Here is a 20208-nt window from a genome sequence, read left to right as displayed (position 1 = left end):
CAGCGTGAGGGGAGCAGCCAACAGAGAGGCTAGGACACAAAGTACACCAGCACCAGGGTAAAGATGTATTCCTGAGCATGACAAATCAGGGGTTCTTACACTCTTCAATCACAGAAAGGACCTCTAAAGTTCATCCAGTCTAATTCCCTGCAGTCAGCAGGGACATCTGCAGCTAGAGAAGATTGCTCAGAGTCCCTAACAACTTGACTTGGAATGTTTGCAGGGATGAGGCAACTACCACCTCACTGGGCAACCTGGCACAAGGGCTCACTACCCTCAGCATAAAAAGCTTCTTCCTTAGATCTTGTCTAAATCTGTGCAGGAACAAGATGCTTGCACTGGTCACTAGCACCGACACTGCCCATTGCTGACCGCAGCCAAGCTCTGCAAAGCCATGGCGTTTGTGCAGCACTCCTGCTGCTCGCCTGTTGATCCAGGGGTCCCTGGAGTTGGTCTCGCTGGACCCACTGATCTATGGGTTTTGAGGACTTGTCATTGGTGCTGGCTGCCGGCGTTATCTCGGCTGACCCGGGGTATCCTTTATCCCTCATGGACAGCTCTGCGCTTGCCAGAAGCAGAGTTTCCAGGGCCGGGCTGTCCTTTAGCTTATTTCCTTCAGCATGAGCAGTGCCAGCTCTCCGGGAAGACACCTCTCCTCACGCCGCTGAGCTGACACACGGTAACGCCGCCCATGCGTCTGCAGGCCACAGAACGGCCGATGTAACGGGCATTCCCACAGCAGGCTGCGGCCGCTGCCCTGCCCTCTCGGGCTGCCGAGCACCCCCTGCACGGCAGCGGCCCCGCAAGCCGCGCCGGCCAAGCCCCCATGCTCTGCCGGGGGGGGCGGTCACCGGGCCCGGGTGTAAAGCTGCCAGACGGCCCCGCTCCCCAGCCTCTGCCGGGCTCACGGCGGCCACCGAGAGGCTCCGCACGGCCTCGCCGCCGCCGCGCGCCCCCTGACGGCCGGGAGGTCTCACCGCCGGAAGTGGCGGCGGCGCACGCGGCCGGGCGCGGGGACATGGCGCTGTACAGCGCGGCCGCCGCCGTGCTGGAGGGGCTGGAGCGCGGCGATGGCGGCGTCAAGAACTTGGTGTACAACAGCGGCTACCCGGTGAGGGGGGAGAGGGACTGTGGGGGGGACCGGGGGAGGAGAGGGGGCGGCCCGAGGCGGCGAGGCCCGTGGAGCCGGCGGCGGGCAGGGGCTCTGTCCCCGGGCAGCCCCTGACCGCCCCACAGCACGTCCGGCAGCTGTTCGCCCTGGTGTCCGAGACGCTCCGCTACTCGCCCGTGCTGGAGAAGCTGCTCGCTGGCGCCGCGCTGCTGCAGGCCGAGAAGAAGCTGCCCCCGCAGCTGGCGAAGGTAAGAGGGAGGTAAGGGGGTGGCCTCTCGGCTGCGGGGGTCGGGGCCGGGCCGGGCCGAGCCGAGCCGAGCCGAGCCGAGCTCACCCACGTCCCCGCAGGTGCTGGTGTACGACCTGCTCTTCGGCAAGGGCCTGAAGTGCGGCGGCCGCTGGAAGGCGCTGGCCCGGCGGCACCGGGCCCGGCTGGAGGCTGAGCTGGCCCGGCTGAAGGTGCAGCAGAAGGTGAGCCGCAACGAGGACCTCCTGGCCCCGGCGCAGGCAGCCAGCCCCGGAGGTGAGCGAGGCTCAGGGCAGGGTGGTCAGCCTCTGCTGCTGGCCGTGATGGGTTGTGTCAGACCCGCTCGGCTCCCTCAGCTTCCCAGGTACCACGCTACGTCCGAGTCAACACCCTGAAGACTTGTGTGGATGATGTGATCGACTTCTTTAAGCGCCAGGGCTACTCCTACCTGGGCAAAGCAGGCAGGTGAGCATTTCTCGCTGGCATCCCACTTTATCTGAGATATTGGTGAGCAGTAAGGGCTTAGGACAAGGGCCTGTGGGCTGCAGCAGTGTTGGTATTGGTGCTTGTGTCCCACTTGGGCCCTCTTGGCACTCCTCACTTCTCCCTCTCCTGGGTGCTGCCTGCTGCTGAAGTGTAGAGGAGGGGTGGGGTGAAAGGGTTTCTCTGGGCTCTGGAGTGCTCTGGGGAGGGCACAGTGGAGTAGGACTGTGTGCTCATCCTCCCTGTGTCTTGTGAGCAGTGTGGAGGAGCTGAGAGCCCTCTCTGGGAAGAAATTCGTGCTGGATCTTCACCTGCCAGAGCTGCTGGTATTCCCTGCACAGACAGACTTCCATGACAACTTTCTGTACACTTCAGGACACGTAATTCTGCAGGACAAGGTAGGGGAGCTGAGAAGCAGAAGAATGGGAAAACCACTGGCAAGGGGTGGAAACTCATCCCCTTCCTGTGGTGCTGAGGGCTGGGGCTGGCTTTGCTGCAGCACTTGGAGTGTAAGCAGAAATTGAATGCAGCCCACAGCTGCGGGGTTCACCTGGGAAGTGAGCTACACAACGTCCTGTAGGAGCTGGGACCAGCAGCTGGGAGGGATGCAGGGCTTTGGGCCAGGCAGAGTCTTCCAGGGCTGGATTTGGCCCCATGTTGCTGTGGCTGCCTGTGACCCTGCAGTGTCAGTTGTGCCCTAATGAGGGACCAGGGATGTTTGCTGCCCATGCCTCTCATAGGGCTTTGCTCTCTTGCAGGCCAGCTGCCTCCCTGCCTTCCTCCTCGCCCCTGCTGCTGGCTCCCATGTCATCGATGCTTGTGCTGCCCCTGGGAACAAGACCAGCCACCTGGCTGCCATCATGAAGAACAAGGGGTGAGGGTGGGTTTGTGTGCTGTGGGAAGGGAGGGATTGCAGGTGGCCCTCATCCCCCTGAGCCCACAAGGAGAAAGTGGCAAGAAGAGCTAGAGCCTGTCCCCCTGCAGGCTAACTCAGGGGTGTGCTGGTGGCTCTCATAGTACTGGGCCACTGGAAGGGCTGGGGGGGATGTGAAGTGGAATAGGGGTTGGCTTCCTAGCCCCTGACCCTGCTTTCTGCCCCACACTGGCCTTGCTCAGTGCTCCTGCCTGGAGGAGCAGCTCCCCAGCTCTGCCCACCTAGTCGATGGATGGTGTTTGGGGCTGCTGGGGCAGTCTGGTGCTGTCAGTGCAGTTCTTGGGGCTGGGCAGGATATTCATGCCTCTCTTGGGTGCTGGGCTCTGCCTTCAGCCAGATCTTTGCCTTCGATGTGGACACCAAGCGCCTGGCCACCATGAACACCATGCTGATGCGGGCTGGGGTCACCAGCTTCCAGCTGGCCCAGCAGGACTTCCTGACTGTGGATCCTGGAGACCCCAAGTACAGCAAGGTGACCTACATCCTCCTCGATCCATCCTGCAGCGGCTCAGGTAAGGTGCCAGGCTCTGGCCACCCCACCTGGAGCCGGGCTCTGGGAGCCTGGCCCCTGGGGTGACAGCTGCTGTGCCGCAGGGATGGTGAACCGAGGGCCAGTGCAGGAGGCTGCCCCGAGCGCCGAGCGGCTGCAGGCCCTGGCTGGCTTCCAGCGCAAGGCCCTGAGCCATGCCCTGAGCTTCCCTGCCCTCCAGCGCCTGGTCTACTCCACCTGCTCGCTGCACCGCCAGGAGAACGAGGACGTGGTGCAGGCTGTGCTGCAGGAGCGGGGCTCGGCCTTCAGGTATGCTGCATGCTGTGGGGAGGCAGTGCAGGGGGCCGTGGGGCTCAGCCTTGACCCTTGTCCCACCCCTCAGGCTGGTGGATCCCTTCCCTTCCTGGCCCTGCCGAGGACTTGCTGACTTCCCTGGGGCCGAGAGCTGCCTCCGTGCCTCTCCTGCAGACACACTCACCCAGGGCTTCTTTGTGGCTGTCCTGGAGCGGTGTGAGGAAGGAACTGCAGACCACAGGTGAGAGGAGAGCCAGGGGTGGGGGCGCTCTGCCTGCCTCCAGCGGCTCCTGGTGGGGGACCATGGGCTGCCAGCCAGGGGAGGGAGTTGCCTTCCTGGTGGGAAGAGGGAAGGCTCTGGCTGTGGTAGGTGCAGAAGGAGTGAGCAGGAACTGTGGTAGTGACTGATGGTGTGTGGCTTAGGCTGTTCCCACTTGTCCACAGCTCCCTGCCTGCAGCAGCTGAGGAGAACCCACAGCAAGCAGAGGGGAGGGAGCGAGGAGCAGCTCCCAAGAAGCGGAAGAGGAAAAAGCAGCGAGTGAAGGAGTGAAAGAGTGCTGTTAGGACTGCACAGTGCTGAGCTGGGGCTACCAAGGAAGACTCTGCTGCCTCAACAGCAGCAGGGTCTCTGAACACAAGCTCTCTGCCAGCTGCAGCCATGGTGGCATCTCATAACCCTGCTCTCCTGGGACTGACTGCCAGCCCCCAGGAGGTTTGCCCCAGGCTCAGGTCTGGCTATGGGGGCAGCCTTGGGAAGCCTGCAGGTAGCACAAGCCCTGTTTCTGTACCCTGTAGGGCTGGAGTGTTCCAGCTGGATCAAGGCTGTTACTTTACCATGTTCCCAAAACATCCTTACCCTGGCCTGATGCAGGGTTTCAGAAAAGCCTTTGACTGTAGGGATGAAACAGATTAAAGTTTCTCTTTCTTCACTGTGTTTTCTAGCATCTTTGTGCAGGCTTGCCCTGAAATTGCTGCTGGGCAGAGTAGAAGCAAAGTCAGGGGGTAAAAAGGTACCTGCCTTTGATGGGCACCCAGAAGGCAGAGGCTGATGGAAACCAGTGCTCTGTGCTACACCCATTGTGTACCCACCCTGTGCTCAGGCCCAGGAATCAAACACAAGCAAGGCAGATGTGAACACAAGTCTTTTTATTTTAAACCAGGGACAGAAGAAGCAAGGAAGAAAATTGCACATTCACACTAAAATCCTCATCAGCCACACCAGGAATGATCCAAGTTCTCAGCTGGAGTTAAAACCCAGCCTCCCCTGGCCACACAAGGCAGCCTGGGTACAAGGGCCTCTCCCAGCAGGGTCTGTGGTGGGGAAGGGACACAGCCTGGTTCCTCAAAGAACTGGGCACTTGGGACCTTAGCAGGGCAGCTGTATTGGGGCCAGCCCCAACAGCCACAGCTCCTCAGGGTGTCCTCACCTTGTCCCCTGCTTGTGCCCCTCTGCCTGCCATGCGGGTCTCTCTGGAGCTCCTGCCACTGCCACCCCTAAGGGCTGGGGAGCAGCAAGCACTCTCCTGGCTCAGGACCCTGCCTGGGGCAGAGGGAGGAATTGCTAGGGTCAGCCCTCACATGCAGTATTCCCTTTTCAGCTGCTTTCTCAACCTCTGAGGAGAGGTTTACCCAGGCTGGCTCCTCCTGCACAGCTCTGCCTTGCTCCAAACCGGCCATGCCGGCCAGGAAGGCCCGGAACACTCCCTACCACCGCTAGCAGCAGGCACCAGCCTGCAGGCCCTCCACCTCCACTCCCTAAGGGGCTGTGTCCCTTCTGCCTTCTTCCCACCTGCTGGGAGAGTCACCTTGTTCCTGGCAGGCCACCAAACCCACTCGTCCTGCTCCTCACCTTCAGAGAAAGAATTAAAAAGACAACCCAAAAGGTTTAGTCACGTCCACGTACATCACATTGGGAAACGAAGGAGATGATGCTGCTGCTGATGGCAGAGGCTGGGAGGAGCACAGGCAGTGGCAGAGCCCACGGGACATGGCTGCCTTTCCCCAGCACAGCTCGGTCCTGTGGGCAGAGCTGGGGCACCAGCCGGCTCCTCACCGGGCTGGGACAAAGGGGACAGCTAAACACTACCGACAGCGCTGCGGGGGTTGGGCGACCTCACTGAACCAAGCTTGAAGGAATTCCAAGGCAATTTAGCTTAAATATAAAAATAAATTTTTATTTGGTTAAAAAAAGGTTTTAAATATTTGCTTGTGAACTTTTTTTTTTTCTTTTTTTTTCTTTTTTTTTTTTTTCCCCCTTTTATTTTTTTTCCCCCCCTGTCTTTTTAATTTAGACTTCAGCAGACACACACACTCACACGGCTCGGGAGAGTAAAAAACACCTGGCAGCAAAAAAAAAGCACTCCTGGAAGGAAGTGGGGGGTGGGGAGCCTGTGGACACGAGTGGGGTCCCCATCCCTCACCTGGGGCAGGGTGGGGGGCAGCTCTCGGGTGACCCCCTGGCTCCAACGGTCTCTCTCTGAAGGAGCTCCCACCAGGCAGGGGGAGGGGCACCAGCTCCTGGCAGGATAGGAAGAGGGGAGGCAGCACCGTAGCTTCGAGGAGCTGGTAAAACCCAAAGAGGGTGGGGATGAGCTAGAAGTGAAAAATAGTTTGGATTTGGGGAGGAGGAGGGGGAACACCCAACTGCTCTGGACTCCTGTGAGTGGCTCCAGAGCACCCCGAGATGGGGAAGGGCAGTCAGGAGAAGAGCAGCCAGGAGAAGAGGGGAAGGGCCAGCCAGGAGAAGAGGGGAAGGGCCAGCCAGGAGAAGAGGGGAAGGGCCAGCCAGGAGAAGAGGAGCCAGGAGAAGAGGGGAAGGGCCAGCCAGGAGAAGAGGAGCCAGGAGAAGAGGGGAAGGGCCAGCCAGGAGAAGAGGGGAAGGGCCAGCCAGGAGAAGAGGGGAAGGGCCAGCCAGGAGAAGAGGAGCCAGGAGAAGAGGGGAAGGGCCAGCCAGGAGAAGAGGGGAAGGGAGGGGAAAGACTGCCAGGGCTGGAGCCGCCATGCCTGGGGGTCCAGGCTCCATCACACCTCCCACCAGCTGCCTGCCTTTCAATCTCGGCAACAAGGAAGGGACAACTCCCCCAGCGCGAGCAGCCACGCAGTGATGCTACTGTCAACACCCAATTAGCTGGGACGTGTCCCCCGCAAAGGGACAGGCGCCCCCCAAGAAAAGAAACTCCAAACAGCAAATCCGGCATAACCAACATGCCGCCACGCACACGGTTCAGCTCTTCCTCCAAACTCGATTCAGTGAGCACATGGGAAGGGGAGCACAGAGAAAGCAAAACAGGGGCAGCGGGGGAGGCTCTACACGAGCGGGGCAGGGGCAGCCCGCAGCCTGGCGGGGAGCAGCGAGGGCTGAAGAGGCTGCTCGGTGGCTGGCAGAGGGGTGCAGGGACCCCCATCCCCACCCCTGCATCCAGCCAAGGGGCATCTTCGGCAGAGGTCTGATGGGAGATGGAAGTCACAGCAAGGGGGGTCACCACCCAGCTGGCTCAGTCACCCATGCCACCGAGATGCCTACCCCAGGCTGGCACTAACCCCAGCTCGCGTTCTGCAGGGACAGCAGCGAAGCAGAGCCCTCCAGAGGGAGTGCGTTCACCAGGCCACCGGATGAGAGTGGGGAAAGCTTCTGGGACCTGGTGAAGGCAGCAGCCCATAGCAGCCTGGAACAGCAGCCAGCAGGAGCACAGTGTGTCACCAGCAGGGCTCCGACCAGGGACACGAAGCTCTGCTGGCTGCTGTGCCATGGGGCAGGGTCTGACTGGAAGGGGGGTTGAGGAGGAGGGCACAGGAACGGCTAGAAGAAGCAAATGGGGGAGAATTTACACATCATGGAACATGGCAAAAGAAAAGTGAGGGAGGAAATGCTGCGGATATGTACAAGAGGTTGATCCAGCCTTGGCTGTGGAACTGTTCAAGTAAGAAGAGTTTGGTTTATCCCATCCCACCCCGCTCACTGGCACCCAGCATGGTCTCTGGCTGGCATCAGTGAGGGGGTCCTGGCCCCATCACCACCGGTCCTGCCGTGGGTACCTCTCCAGAGCGGAGCGCCCTGTGCCCGGGCAGGGGCTGCCGGCGCAGGCTGGCGGCAGGGGCCCGGCGGCACCGGGGGTTACTTTTTGCGGGTGTGCTGCCTCCGTGCCTGCAGCCGCTGGCGAGTGCCCGTCTTGGAGCCTGACCCGATGGAAAACGTCGGGGTGGACGAACCTGCAAGCAGAAAACTACAGCTCAGGTCTCTGCAGCCTCACTCGGAGCTGGCACAGGGAATGAAATCCCTGCCCCAGGGGGAATGGAGGGTTTCACATCCCCTGGAGCTCAGCAGGTACTGCCTGCAGCACAGGTTGACCCTTCTGCTGTCCCCAGCTGGAGGACAGCCCCAGCTTCTGCGGCGCCCATCAGCTCCCTGAGGCCAAAGCCCCAGCTCCTCCCTTACCGAAGGAAGTGCCGACTCCTCCGAAGCCTGAGGCAGGGGTGCTGGGGGTCCCAAAGGTCAGGCTGCTGCTGCCGCTGCCCACGGCTCCTGGGACGGGCGTGCTCTGCCCAAAGGTGGGCGTGGGAGTTGCTGGAACACAACAAACCACCGTGAGCTGGGGCTGGCAAAAAGGGAAGGGTCTGGCCCTCAAGGGCTGGCAGCACCTGCAGGAAGCCCAGATCTCCTTCCGGGGCTGAAGCACCACAGTCCCCTGGGAACAGCCTCTTCACCTGAGAAGCCCTTTTAATGCATGGAGTTGTGCTCTCATGGTAATCCCTGGGCTCTCCTGCCAGTAGGGCAGCACAGGGGCATTTGCAGGCCAGGTGCCTGCCTTTTTCTAGACCAAGTAGCTGCTCAGCATGTGGCTCTCAGCTGCAGAGGAGATGAGATTGGCCAGTGAGGATGCAAAGTGCTGAGGAAAACCTCAAGAGGTGAAGAAAACCTGAGAGAGCGAGCAAGAAGCAACTTCAGTTGCTGGCTGGCAGAGCTTCTACTCTCCAAGGAGCTCCAGATTGCTTTTAAGCACTAGCAAGAGCTTGGCTTCTGCAGGGCACCTGGTTGCCCTCAGCGCTTGTGTGGAGCCAGGGAGCTGGGGCCAAGGAGTGCCATTTAAGGATTCCCCTCCATCACCAAGGGCTGGGGACCTGGACAGTCCCTTTGCATGGCAGGATGAAGGCCAGCTTCTTTAAGGCTGCTGAGCCTGGGGAACTCAGCAGAAAAGCTGCATCCTGCATCTAGCCCTGCCCTCCATCCCCTGAGAAGCCCCTGGCTGCCCCAACTCACCTCCGAAGGCCAGCCTGTTGTTGGGTGTGCTGGGCATGGCGAAGGCGAAGGGCGTGCTCTGGCTCTGTGCCCCCAGCGTGCTCTGTGCCAGGGAAGAGCCAAACGGCGTGGCCGCTGGGGAGGCCCCGCTCTGCCCGGCCCCGAAGTTGAATGCCACGGCGGGAGAGGCACTGCTCAGGGAGGGGGTGCCGATCCCAAAGGCGCTGCCAGAGGGGCTTGGCTGGGCGGTCGCCCCGAAGGTGAAGGGAGAAGGGGTGGTGCCGAAGACCGTGCTGCCCGTGCTGCTGCTCGTCGTCTGGGTGGTGGAACCGAAGCTGGCGGTGGTGGAGGTGGCTGTGCCAAAGGAGAAGACGGACGCGGTGGTCCCGAACGCCGCCTGGGTGCTGCTGGTGCCGAAGGAGCCCTGAGCGCTGGTTGTGCCAAAGGCTGGCTGAGCACTGCCGCCGAACGCCGGCTGAGCGGCAGACTGGGCCGCGGGGGCTCCGAAACTGAACGGGGGGCCAAAGGTGACAGGGCCAGCTGCAGGTTTGCTGGCGGGAGGCTGGCTCTCGGCCGTGCCGGCGCTGAAGGCAGGCTGGGTTGCTGCGCCGGGATATGGTGGCGGTGCCTTCGTGCCTGTGCTGAAGGAACTGCCAAAAGCTGAAATGGAGGAGCCAAATGTCAGCGTTGCTTGACCTGTGGTGGCTGGGGTAGAAGTAGTCAGTGCGGTGGCCCCAAATATGCTGAAGCCCACAGTGGTGGTAGGAGCTGTCGAATTTGCAGGTGCCTGGCCAAAGGCAGGGCCTCCCGGGACGCTGGTGGTGGCAGTGACTGTAGCTGCAGGTGGCTTTCCAAACTGGAACACTGGCGCTGGGGTAGCAAAGCTGCTTTCTGTTGTGGTAGCTGAGCTGGTTGGGCCTCCAAAGAGGAAGGGCTGCGACATGCTGGTGGATGTGGCAGCGGTGATGGTGGTGGGAGCAGTGGAGGCAGGTGGGTTGAGTCCAAAACTGAAGACAGGTTTAATGGTGGCATCTGTGGAGGAACTCTGCGTGGTGGAAGTCGTAGCTGCAGTGGTGAAGATGACGTTAGGAAGACCTGTGAACCCTGCCAGGGTAGTCGTGGAGGCTGCTGGCAGATCTGTGGCTGAGGTCAGCTGTGACATTGGTTTGAAGGCAAAAGGAGAGACCTTGACTGGAGATGAAGCTGTGGTGACGCTGCCGAAGATAGGCTTGAACATGGTGGTGGTGGAGGATGCTGAGGAAGCGCCTGAGCTCACGGTGACCGTGGCAGAGACAGCGGCTGCAGAAGGTGCGGTGCTCTCGCTTTTCGGCAAAGCACCAAAGATGGGTTTGAAGAGAGGGGTCGTGCTGGGCACTGCAGTGGCTGTGGTGGGCACAGCAGTGGCTGTGGTGGGCACAGCAGTGGCCGCGGTCGTGGCTGGCTGGCTGGCAGGAGGAGCGTTTGGCATCCCAAAAAGGATGCTCGGCTTCGTGAAGGAGGGAGGCTTGCTGGGGGTCTCGCCCAGCTCTGTGAATGTAGATGGTGCCAGGCTGCTGGGGGCCTGCAGCCCCAAGGCAGGGGGGGCAGCAGGGGCAGATGTGCTCAACACAGGCACAGGCTTAATGTCAGCAGAGGTGGCAGGCAGAGAAGCAGACTCCTGCGATACAGCAGGAGCAGGTGGCTGTGCAGCTGATGGAGGCGGCTGGGACACTACTGCAGCTCCAGTGGAGTCTGGGAAGGGGTAGAGAGATTACTTAGGGACAGGAGGTAATGGACAGCCAGCCAGCCTTCTGTCACCCACCCACCCCACTGCTGTAAAAGCTCCTGCAGCAGCACCCACCTGTACAGACAGAGCCAACCCTCCACACTTAGCACAGCTCCCAAACGGGCCACAAGCTAAGTGTGCCCAAACTTGCCTGCCAGCTCAGGTGCCAGCAGAGCCATTGAACAGGGAGTTTTGCCACCTGCCTCCCACAAAGGCAACACAGAATTCCCACCATGCCCACGTTGCTCTACCAATCCTCCTCCTCCTCACCTGCTGATGTGGGCACAGCCTGGCTGCTCTGCATCTTCTTCAGGCTGTCCAGGAAGGAGTTTGTGGTGGCTGGGGCAGGAGCTGTCGAGGCAGACACAGGCACTGAGGAGGTCACGGTGAACGCCAGTGGCCTGGACACAGGTGTAGAGTCTGCAGTGGTGCTGGGGACCACATCTGCTGGGAAGGAGCAAGAAATCAGGCCCTGCAACTTGCTGTAGGGAATTAACTCTTAGCAGAGCTTCCCCAGTGGAGGGGGAAACTGCATGAATATCCCACAGCTCCAGCCCTGAGGATCCTCACCCAGACCCTATGTGCCTGCTAGCACACCCACACTGCCAGCACCCCTTGCTTATCACCTGGAAATCCCTTCAGAGCAGTTGCAGAGGGCAGCAGAAGTGCTGCTGCCTTAGGATCAGCACATTCTTAGTTTCCAGGTGACATCTCAAGGCAATCTTTACTTCAGACCTCAGCTACCTCCTCTCCTGCTGCTTGCTCACACTGGTGGCCCACCCAACCTGGGCACAGAGCTGGTACCCTCTCATGTTCACCCTGAGGACGCTGGGGCAGCAACTCTCCCGAGTCTCAAGGCACTAAAAGTACCTCCAGACCTGAGGACCCAGGAGCTTCCGCAACCTGCACTACCCCAAAACCTCCCTGCCTCGCCAGCCCTGGGTTTCTCTGCCTTGCCACCCCCTCCCCATTCCCAGCCTGCCCTTACCAGCCTTATCCTCCAAGACTTTGTTGAACCACTGAAACGCTGCCTTCTTCTCCGCGTCCAGGTCCTCCGAGGTGATGGAGTAGCCCAGCTGAGGCGGAGGGGGCTGCCAAGAGAGAGCAGCAGCTTAGCTCCTTCTGAGGGAAGCGGGCAGAGCCTCTCTGAAGGTGTGGTGAAGGCTGGCCGTCGCAAGACCCGTCAAGCAGGTGGTTCTGCCGCAGCACGCCACCGCGGAGCTCCGATTCCCCACTCATTTTGGCCCCCGGCTTGGCGCTGAGGGCTCGGCAGGCCTTCCCCAGGCCGTTACCTGGTCCGGCAGCAGGCAGCACAATCACGCACAGCCCACCAGACACTGGGGCTGGGGATAGCGTCACTTCCCACTCGGCCAAGGACGGGGCCTCCTTCCTGAGGGCAGGCAGGTCAGTCTCCCCCCAGCCCTGCAGAAATTGCAGTGAGCACATTCTATCTCCAGAGGAGGGCAAAAGGGGCTGCGAGACAGCGACGTACCAGCGCCAGCTGGTCCCCCCGGCGCGCCGCCAGCAGCTGGATCTTCCGCTTGCGCTTCCCGCTGCTCCCCGACGCCGGGCTCAGCGAGTTCCTCTTCTGCCGCACCGGCGTCTCCACCGCTAGAGGAGGAGACAAGTCAGGACCAGCTCCAGGCAGAGGTGTGCTGCTTGACATGCACCGACAGGGCTGGCCCTCCTGACTCCTCTCGGGGTGACCCATCTCAGAAGGCAGAGAGCCAGGAGCACGGCTCTGAACTGAGGACAAGGCTGTAGTGCCCTGGAAGAGCAGCTGGCTGCAGTGTATCCTGGGGCAGGCTGATGCAAGAGCCTGCAGAGGCTCTGCTGGGCAGTGGTCCCTTCCCACCTCCACGCTGTATGCTGCCTACCAAAACCACAAACCACATGAGACACATCTAGCCATCGGACCTTCACGTGTCTGAGGCACATCCAGCTGTAGGACCCCATCTGCAATGGGTACAAAGGATCTCCTCTTAATTTAGCCTGAGGAAGCACTGGAATAAGCTGAGCCTGGAGTTTGATCAGGGTGCTACTTGTACCACAGCACATGTTGTCACAGGCTTAATACCCAGACACATGGTGGCTTAGGGGCTGATGTTCCTCCTTGCAAGTCAGCTCTCAGGCATCTGCTAGGGCACCCATACTGTCAGCACCCCTTGCTTATCATCTGAAAATCCCTTTAGGGCAGCTACCGTGGCCAGCAGAAGTGACACTGCCTTGGGACTTCTGCATTCCTAGCTTCCTGATGACACCTCAAGCCAATCCCACCTGCAGGCCTCAGACACCTCCTGTCCTGTTGCTTGCATTGGTGGCCCATCCAGCTGGGGCCCACCTACACTCACCTTTCTCTGTCTGCAGCTCCTTGTCTGATTTGACTGGTGTGGAAGTGTTGGAGTGATGTGACTCCTCCTCCCTGTGCAGATGGGAGAGAGACAGTTATGGTCAGCCCCCAGGAAGTTCCCTGTCCCTGGGGAGCAGGATGAGACCAGACATGGTAAGGACTTGCACAAACATCCTTGGTGTGTTTCTTTGCCTCCACCAACCTATAGACTGGAATACAACAGCCTTGCCCTCACTGTACCAGCCTGAAAGCAGCTCCAGCTGCTTTCCTTCCCCAGGCCCAGCTTGGTAGGGCCTGAGCCTCTGCACCTGCTGCAGGACAATGCAGCACCTCAGGGCAGCAACTAGGGGGTCCAGATGGGATCTGCTGGCCTTCACAGGTCCCAGGTTTGAAGCCACCCTGTCACCAAGGTGGTTAGCTTGTCAGATATAAGTTCAGCTCCTTCCCTGAGCTGGGAAAGAGGAGGAAAAGGGTCTGTGCTCTGAGGCAGGTGCTAAAATACAACCCTGCTGTAGGTGTCTTCAATTGATGGTGGGGAGATAGCAAAAATCAGGGCCCAGCTCTTCCCAACGTTTCAGCAACCAGCAACCCAGGTCATGCCAATGTCACCTCTACAGCAACCTGAGCCCTTAAATCTCTAACCCAGCCTGGGAGCAAGACAGGGATGGTGTAACTCAGCACTGTGACTGAGACCAGGATGTGGCAAGATGGCAGGAACACCAAGTGACACAAAAGGGTTTCCAACAGTGGTGGGTGACCCAGCAGCCAGGTCTCAGAGAAGGGCCAGCTCCAGCAGAACGCAGGACTCAGGCCTTGGGATGGCTGGGAAGGTGACTGCTGTCTGCTGGCTGGCATCCACAAGCTCACTTGCTGGGTGAGCAGGCAGTTACCTGGGCTTCTTGCGAGGCCACTCGGGGGTCTGGGAGCGGGAGGAGGCTGGGCTGGACAGGGGGGACACACTCACATCACTTCTCTTCCGCAGCTGCAACGCAGAGAGACACCAGCAGTAACTCAGCACAGGGGCTGGCAGGGAGCACAGCCTCCCATCCTCCTGCTCACCTGCAGATTAAACCCCATCTCCCAGGGCCATGATTAATCAGCCCAGAGCCTCTCCTGCTTTAGCACTGCTTAGCTTCCCTCCACACTCTGGACTGCAAAGTCTGGCCACCCCAAGCTGAACCCATGCTGGGAGCAAGCGGCTTCCAGGCTTGTTACACCCTGGTTGAGAGGATGGGGAGGGAGGATGCTGCTGGTCAGATGGTGGCTCTTGCCTTTCTACAGCACAGGCAGGGGCTGCTTGGTTGTCTTAGATGGTCTTGTGTGCTTAGGTGTGTTCTGACAGGAGCAGACCTCCTTATCAGTAGCCCAGAGCAGACAGGCCCCACCTCAGAATCTTTTGACTTGCCCTAGCCAGAGGAAACCTTTCCCTGCCAATACATCCAGAAAGAAACCTCTCCTCACACAGATCACAGAGCTCCATTAGCCATGGCAACATACCACCATCACACCTGCAAGCCTGGCCCACAACATAAGCTATGTTTCATTACAGCTCAGCAGCTTTGACCTGGGTCAAAGTGGGAGTGCAGGGCTCCAGTGCTGACTCCAGCTGAAAAGGTGGCAGCACAGCAAAGGGATTTTTTTTCCCCCCTCTTTCCCTTTCACCTGGACCTATCTACCCTAGCAGAACACTTGAGGCTGAAGCCTCCTTCTTGCTTTGGTGCAAAACAAGCACTGCAGCAGGACAGCTCAGCCTGGGGACTTCTCCAGCAGCATGCACCAAAGGGCAAGTGACATCACTGCCTGCTGCTGCTGGCCCTGCAGCCTGCCTACCTTTCAAAGAGATGAAACCACCCTGCTGAGCTGCACTGGTCCCCACAGTGCTCACTGCCAGGCTCCCACCAACACTGCTCTCTCCACAAGTCCTCTCTTACTCAAACACCTGAGTTACAAGGGGTGATCCTACAGCAGGGCTGAGCCCCTTTGTCCTGGGTGTCCCCTACCTGTGCAAGGCCCTGGCTGGAGCTGTAGGAGCTGGCGATGGCGTTGCGGATGGAGCTGGGGATGCCGCTGGTGTAGCTGTGGTTGAGGGAGCTCGTGGAAGAGGTGCAAGACCTCTTGTTTGAGCACTCATCTGGGTAGTGAGACACGAGGCTTCTCTTCAGAGAGCCAGGCCTAGAGGAGATTGAAGATGATTTTAGGAGGCACCCACCATGCTGTCCACAGATCCTTTAAATGCAGGGCAGGTGAAGGAATGCCACCCCACTTCTTCTCATACTGCAGGGCTTGGAAGTGAGCCACAGCAGTGGCACAGCCCTTAGGGCCATCAGCCTGTGCTCAGGGTGACAGGCCAAAGGCACAGCCACAGCCTCTCTTGCGCTCTCTCAAGGCTGGACTCTGCAAGCAAAAGCCCAGCACCTTCTCCAGAGCACAGAGGACTTCAGACACCCACCACCCCCAGCTCACAGCAGCTGCTTTTGGCCCAGCAGGCACTTACTTGGGTATGAGAGAGGTGGGGGCACCGTTGGCGACTAGTGGCTCAAATGCTGACTGCCCACTTCCGCTGCTGTCGTGGCGCCTGTGGGAGAGAGTGCAGCAGCCTGTGGTACTGTGGAGGCAGCAGAGACACAGGGGCTGCCTGCCCAGCCTGGGGAGAGGACTCCCTCCAGGTGGAGTCAACACTGAGAAAGCACAAACCTGACTTTTTTCCTGCCACCCAATAACTAGAGCAGAGTGTTTCCCCATCTGCATCCTCTTGCAGATTCTCTCTCCAGCTGCTCCTGTCCTCACCAACTCTCACCCCAAACTACCCTCCTCTTAAGTATCAGCAGCTCCAGCAGCTGCCTGCTAGGCACAGCAGTTTTGATTTTGCTCAAACTCATTATTCTAAGCTGAATTATTTTAGAGATACTCAGGAGCTCATTTCTGGAATAGACCTAAGCTCTGAAATGTGTACCTCCAACCTCTCCCTGAACTGCAAGTAAGAAACTGTATCCCCCTTCCCCCAAGGATTCTGCAAAGGTCTGAAGCCTGAAAATCTTCAAGCAAACACTGCTGTGAAGCAGAGCCAGAGGTGGACAATCAGCCCTGTCAGTTAACCAAAATGCTTCCCTTGAGCTCTTGAGCATGTTGACCCCACCACACAGACCATCCTGTGCTCTCCAGGGGACACAAGCTCATTTCTGTCCTCAGAGGTCACAGGACTTTCTGCCTACAAGCACTCCTCATGCTTGCCAGATACTAATGCTGACTTTAGGGGCAGAGCTAGACATTATGTTAAAAAAATATAATATAGTGAAAAATAAAGTGAAAAAGAAGCCAATCCTGTCCCCCTGCCCTGCCCCTCATGGCCCTGCACTCATCTTGTTGTTGTCCTGCTCAGGTGTCAAGGAATTTGGATTCACTAAGATGAAGCAAGGCTCCAAAGGCAAGAGGGGAAATTCACTGGGGGAGGACAACAAGCCCTGCTGCACAGCAAGGCAGCTGGTGGCTCCCTTCAAACCACTCCTCACCCTGCTGTGCTCTCAGGGCCACTCCAGCAGCAGCCCCAGCATAGCACACAGAACAATGTGCCCAGGCACTGCCTAAAGCCACTCCTGCAGACTCTCAGTTCCCCTGCTCAAGCCCAGGCAGGCAGCCCCAGCATGAAGGGGGCATGAGGTGAATGGCCTCCACAAACCCTAGTGGAAGAAGAATGAGGAGGGGAGACAACAGCAAGGCAGCACCTGGGCAGCTCAAAAGGCTCCAGCAGAGCCTGGCACGCCTTGTCCTTCCCAGAGGACTGGCAAAGACACCACACTTTCATCTCTGGGAGCTGGAAACTGCTGACCTTGACTAACACAAGCAGAAGATAGTCTCTCTTGCTTACTCCTGTGTTTTCATCTCTGTTTGCTAGCTACAGTACACAGAGGAAGCCAGCAAATATTTTAGAGCACAGTGCTTCCACCTGAGGCCATAGGACTCGGGGATCCTGTCTCTCCTGGAAGCCTGGGGCTGACTGAAGGCCAGAGATGATACCAGCATTTCACATCAAGTTTCACTAGTCTGCAAAGGCCTGTGATGACAGAGGCTGCTTCTCTGCCAGGTTTTCCTGATCTACATCCCAGCCTCTTCCAACCCCAGCAACAGAGGGGAACACACTTGACCCACGGGTTTGCCCAAAGACCTAAACCAAATCCTTTTGATCCAAGGACAAAAAGAGCTCTTGAAGCCTTTCTTCTTCTGACACAGCCCAGAGGGCTGAGTGATGGGGTGTGTTTCCTCTCTGTGGTTCAATGCCCACAGCACTTTTCTAACCCAGACTCCTGCTCACACAGGCCCTGGTGTGCTCTGGGACACATCCCATTTGTCACCATTTATGACCTTCCCAACACACAGGCTGTGACTTGGACTGCTGGTCTACTACCTTCTCTTGCTCTCTTGATTGTTTCCAAATGCCTGATCCTCCTCCTCCTCCCGCTCCACAGCCCTCTTCCTGCTCTCCTTGATGGCACTCAGCACAGTCTCTTTTGCACATGGGTCCAGGCTGCTGTTGGCTGGTGAGGCAATAGGTGACATCAGCTGCTCCAGGCTAGGAAGCAAAGCAAAGAAAGACTATTAAGCAAGCTGAGATCCTCAGTATGGTACCTCCTAGTGCCCCAGCTGCTCCCATGAGAAAGAAGAGAGGGTTATCCTGGCCTCTCCTGTGCAGCCTTTCCACGAGGTCGGGATTGCACAACCCTCCCCACAACACAGCAGCACCCGCGCTGGGGCTGGAGCGGTAAGTACCGGAGTCGGAGCAGCATGGTGTCCCCAGGGGACCGCTCCGAGCAGCACAATCGGCTGAGGGCCAGGTAACCGACCTTCCCCAAGTCAGCCTGATCAATCTGAGGTTCCTTCGGCGCTGCCCACCCGTACGGCGAGGCCGAAGGGGATCCCTGTGCCCCCCACTCCCACACTCACGCCGGGGAGCGGGCCAGGCTGGCTGCCGGCCGGGCGATCCTCACGGTGACCGGACTGCGGATGGGGCCGGTCTTGCGAAGCCAGGGTGCGCTCCTAGGCGAACAGCTCGTCTCCCAACGGGCGGCGGGCAGGACAATCGGGACGGTGCTGAGGGCCTGCGGCAGCGGGTAGCGACGGCGCGGGCCCTGCGGCGGGCAGCGCGGGGTGGCCAGCGAGGCCCTGCGGGGACAGAGGGGTCAGGGCCGGCGGGCTCCCTCCCCAGCCCGCCGCTCTCCCCTCCCCTACTGCACTTACCCGAGGCCGAGGCGGCGCGGAGGGGCCCTCATGGGCCGGCCTGAGGTAGCGGCCGGGTTCCCGTTGGCCGCGGTTTTCCCGAGTGGGCGCGGTGCGAGCGGGCCGGGCCGCATCGCGCACCAGGCCCCCGCCGCGCCCAGCGCCGCCGCGCCCAGCAGCGCTCCTCGCAGCAGCAGCAGACAGGCCAGGGCCAGCGCTAGGGACAGGGCCGCTGCCGCCGCCATCGCCGCCGTGCCCCGCCGCCGCCCCCAGCGCGCCGCGCCCGGCCCGCCGCCCGCCATCGCTGCCGAGCCGAGCCGAGCCGAGCCGCCCGCCAGCCGCGGCCGCCCGGCATGCACTGCGTGGGGCGGGGCCTGCCCCGTGCGGGGGCGGGGCTCACCCCGAGGGGGCGGGGCCGTGCCCCCACCCGACCCCCGTGTCCCTGTGCTCTAGCCCTGAGCCACGGGTGACCGCATCCTGACCCCACTGTCCTCCCTTCCTGCTTCTCGTCCCAGCCCCTGTGTTGCAGTAACGACCTCTGGGTGATCCCATCCTGACCCCACTGTCCTCCCTTCCTGCTTCTCGTCCCAGCCCCTGTGTTGCAGTAACGACCTCTGGGTGATCCCATCCTGACCACACCGTTCTCCCTTCCTGCTTCTCGTCCCAGCCCCTGTGTTGCAGTAACGACCCCTGGGTGATCCCATCCTGACCCCATTGTTCTCCCTTCCCGGTTCTCGTCCCAGCCCCTGTGTTGCAGTCCCGACCCCTGGGTGATCCCATCCTGACCACATTGTTCTCCTTCCCGGTTCTCGTCCCAGCCCCTGTGTTGCAGTCCCGACGCCTGGGTGATCCCATCCTGACCTCACTGTCCTCCTGTCCCGAGCCCTGGGTGATCCCCTCCTGAGCACAGCATCCTCCTGTCCACATCCCTGTCCCCCAGTCCCGAGATCTGAGTGATCCCATCCTGACTCCAGTCTTCCCGCCCACATCCCTGTCCCCGACCTGACCCTCTGTGTCCCCATCCTGACCCCCATCCTCCCATCCCAGCCCCTGTGCTCCACTTCCTAACTATAAGGTAACCCCATCCTGACCCCCATGTCCTCCTCTCACCCTCCCTGTCCACTCATCTTAATCCACTTATTCCCCATGCCATAGTCCTGCCAGGGTGACCCTGAAAGTACAGCAGGGGAGGGCAGGTTGATCTGCACAGGCCCCAACCCCACCCCAAGAAGGGACTAAAGTCACCACTGCCCCTTGGGTCCTGCTCCTCATGCATGGAAGGACAGAGATGATGTGCAGGTTGGCCCTGGAGACAGAGCCAGGAGGGGGACATCATTATCAACACATCCCACAGGTCACCTCAACAGCACCTCCCCAAGTTATTTATTTTGGGGGTCACTGAACACACCCATCAGGGCAGAACCCCAAAACCTCCACAGTGACACAGGTTTCCTGCTGCCACCCACTCCAGAGCTGGCAGGGCTGGGGGCTGAAGGCTTTATTGAAAAATCCAAAACACACAACGTAGTAATTATTATACAATGAAAAAACAGAAATCAACCCAAGCTGCAGTGGAGGGGCACCCTGCCACCCCTGCCACCAGCACTGGGGACTGCAGGAAGGACACTGTCCCCACCAGTGCCCAGCCAAGATACAAAAAGGAGAAGAAGTAGTTTCAGCTGAGGGTGGTGTTGCCATCCCCAAGCCCCTGCCAGCATCGTGACCCCCTCACCACCCTCCGGTGCCACCCCGGCCTGGAGGCCTGAGGTAGTTAGGGGTACCCCAGGCAGGTGAGACCTCCCCCAAAAGATCAGGGAGGGTTTGGGGCTCCTTGTGTCCTGCAAGATCAGGATGGTTGGTATTGCATCCGGAAGGGAGCCAGTAGGAGTCACTGTATGGCTGTGGCAGGGTGTGGGTCCTGAGGTCCCCAAGGTCCCCCTGGCAGGCTGGAGGCATGAAGCCAGGTGTGTTGGCAGCAGAGCTGGCTGGGGGACATGGGGACACCAGGTCCCTGCACGGTGGGTGGACAGTTGCACTGTCCTGAGCATAGGGGTGGCAGCCCCAAGGCCATGGTGATGGCAGGGGGA

At 59.8% G+C, this 20208-nt stretch overlaps 2 protein-coding genes across 3 annotated transcripts; one reads left to right on the top strand and one right to left on the bottom strand.

Annotated features, from left to right (window-relative positions):
- Positions 1-980: 980 nt before the first annotated feature.
- NSUN5 (NOP2/Sun RNA methyltransferase 5) lies at positions 981-4488 on the top strand. 2 transcript variants are annotated; one of them, XM_068154488.1, is made up of 10 exons: positions 981-1111; positions 1249-1359; positions 1460-1634; positions 1715-1823; positions 2101-2239; positions 2600-2715; positions 3109-3287; positions 3370-3574; positions 3648-3800; positions 4004-4488. In XM_068154488.1, the coding sequence occupies exons 1-10, from the start codon at positions 1019-1021 to the stop codon at positions 4107-4109; spliced, it is 1386 nt and encodes a 461-aa protein (XP_068010589.1). In that variant the 5' UTR covers positions 981-1018; the 3' UTR covers positions 4110-4488. The 2 variants fall into 2 exon arrangements, with proteins under 2 accessions (XP_068010589.1, XP_068010588.1); XM_068154487.1 differs by having other exon boundaries at positions 1237-1359.
- Positions 4489-4690: 202 nt separating this feature from the next.
- LOC137449189 (putative nuclear envelope pore membrane protein POM 121B) lies at positions 4691-18423 on the bottom strand. Its single transcript, XM_068154486.1, has 13 exons — positions 18143-18423; positions 17849-18067; positions 17313-17477; positions 15405-15485; positions 14911-15082; positions 13801-13892; positions 12912-12982; positions 12053-12171; positions 11549-11651; positions 10831-11007; positions 8817-10526; positions 7995-8123; positions 4691-7768 (listed from the first exon to the last, which is right to left on the bottom strand). Exons 1-13 carry the CDS (start codon positions 18421-18423, stop codon positions 7674-7676), a joined length of 3414 nt encoding a protein of 1137 aa, XP_068010587.1. The 3' UTR covers positions 4691-7673.
- Positions 18424-20208: the final 1785 nt, after the last annotated feature.

Source organism: Melanerpes formicivorus, unplaced genomic scaffold, assembly GCF_026170545.1.
Source record: "Melanerpes formicivorus ecotype bairdi unplaced genomic scaffold, bMelFor1.0.p_v2 SCAF_29, whole genome shotgun sequence".
NCBI lineage: Eukaryota > Metazoa > Chordata > Aves > Piciformes > Picidae > Melanerpes > Melanerpes formicivorus.
Note: the sequence above shows the minus strand (reverse complement) of the source record. Positions and strands in the feature narration are given on the sequence as shown.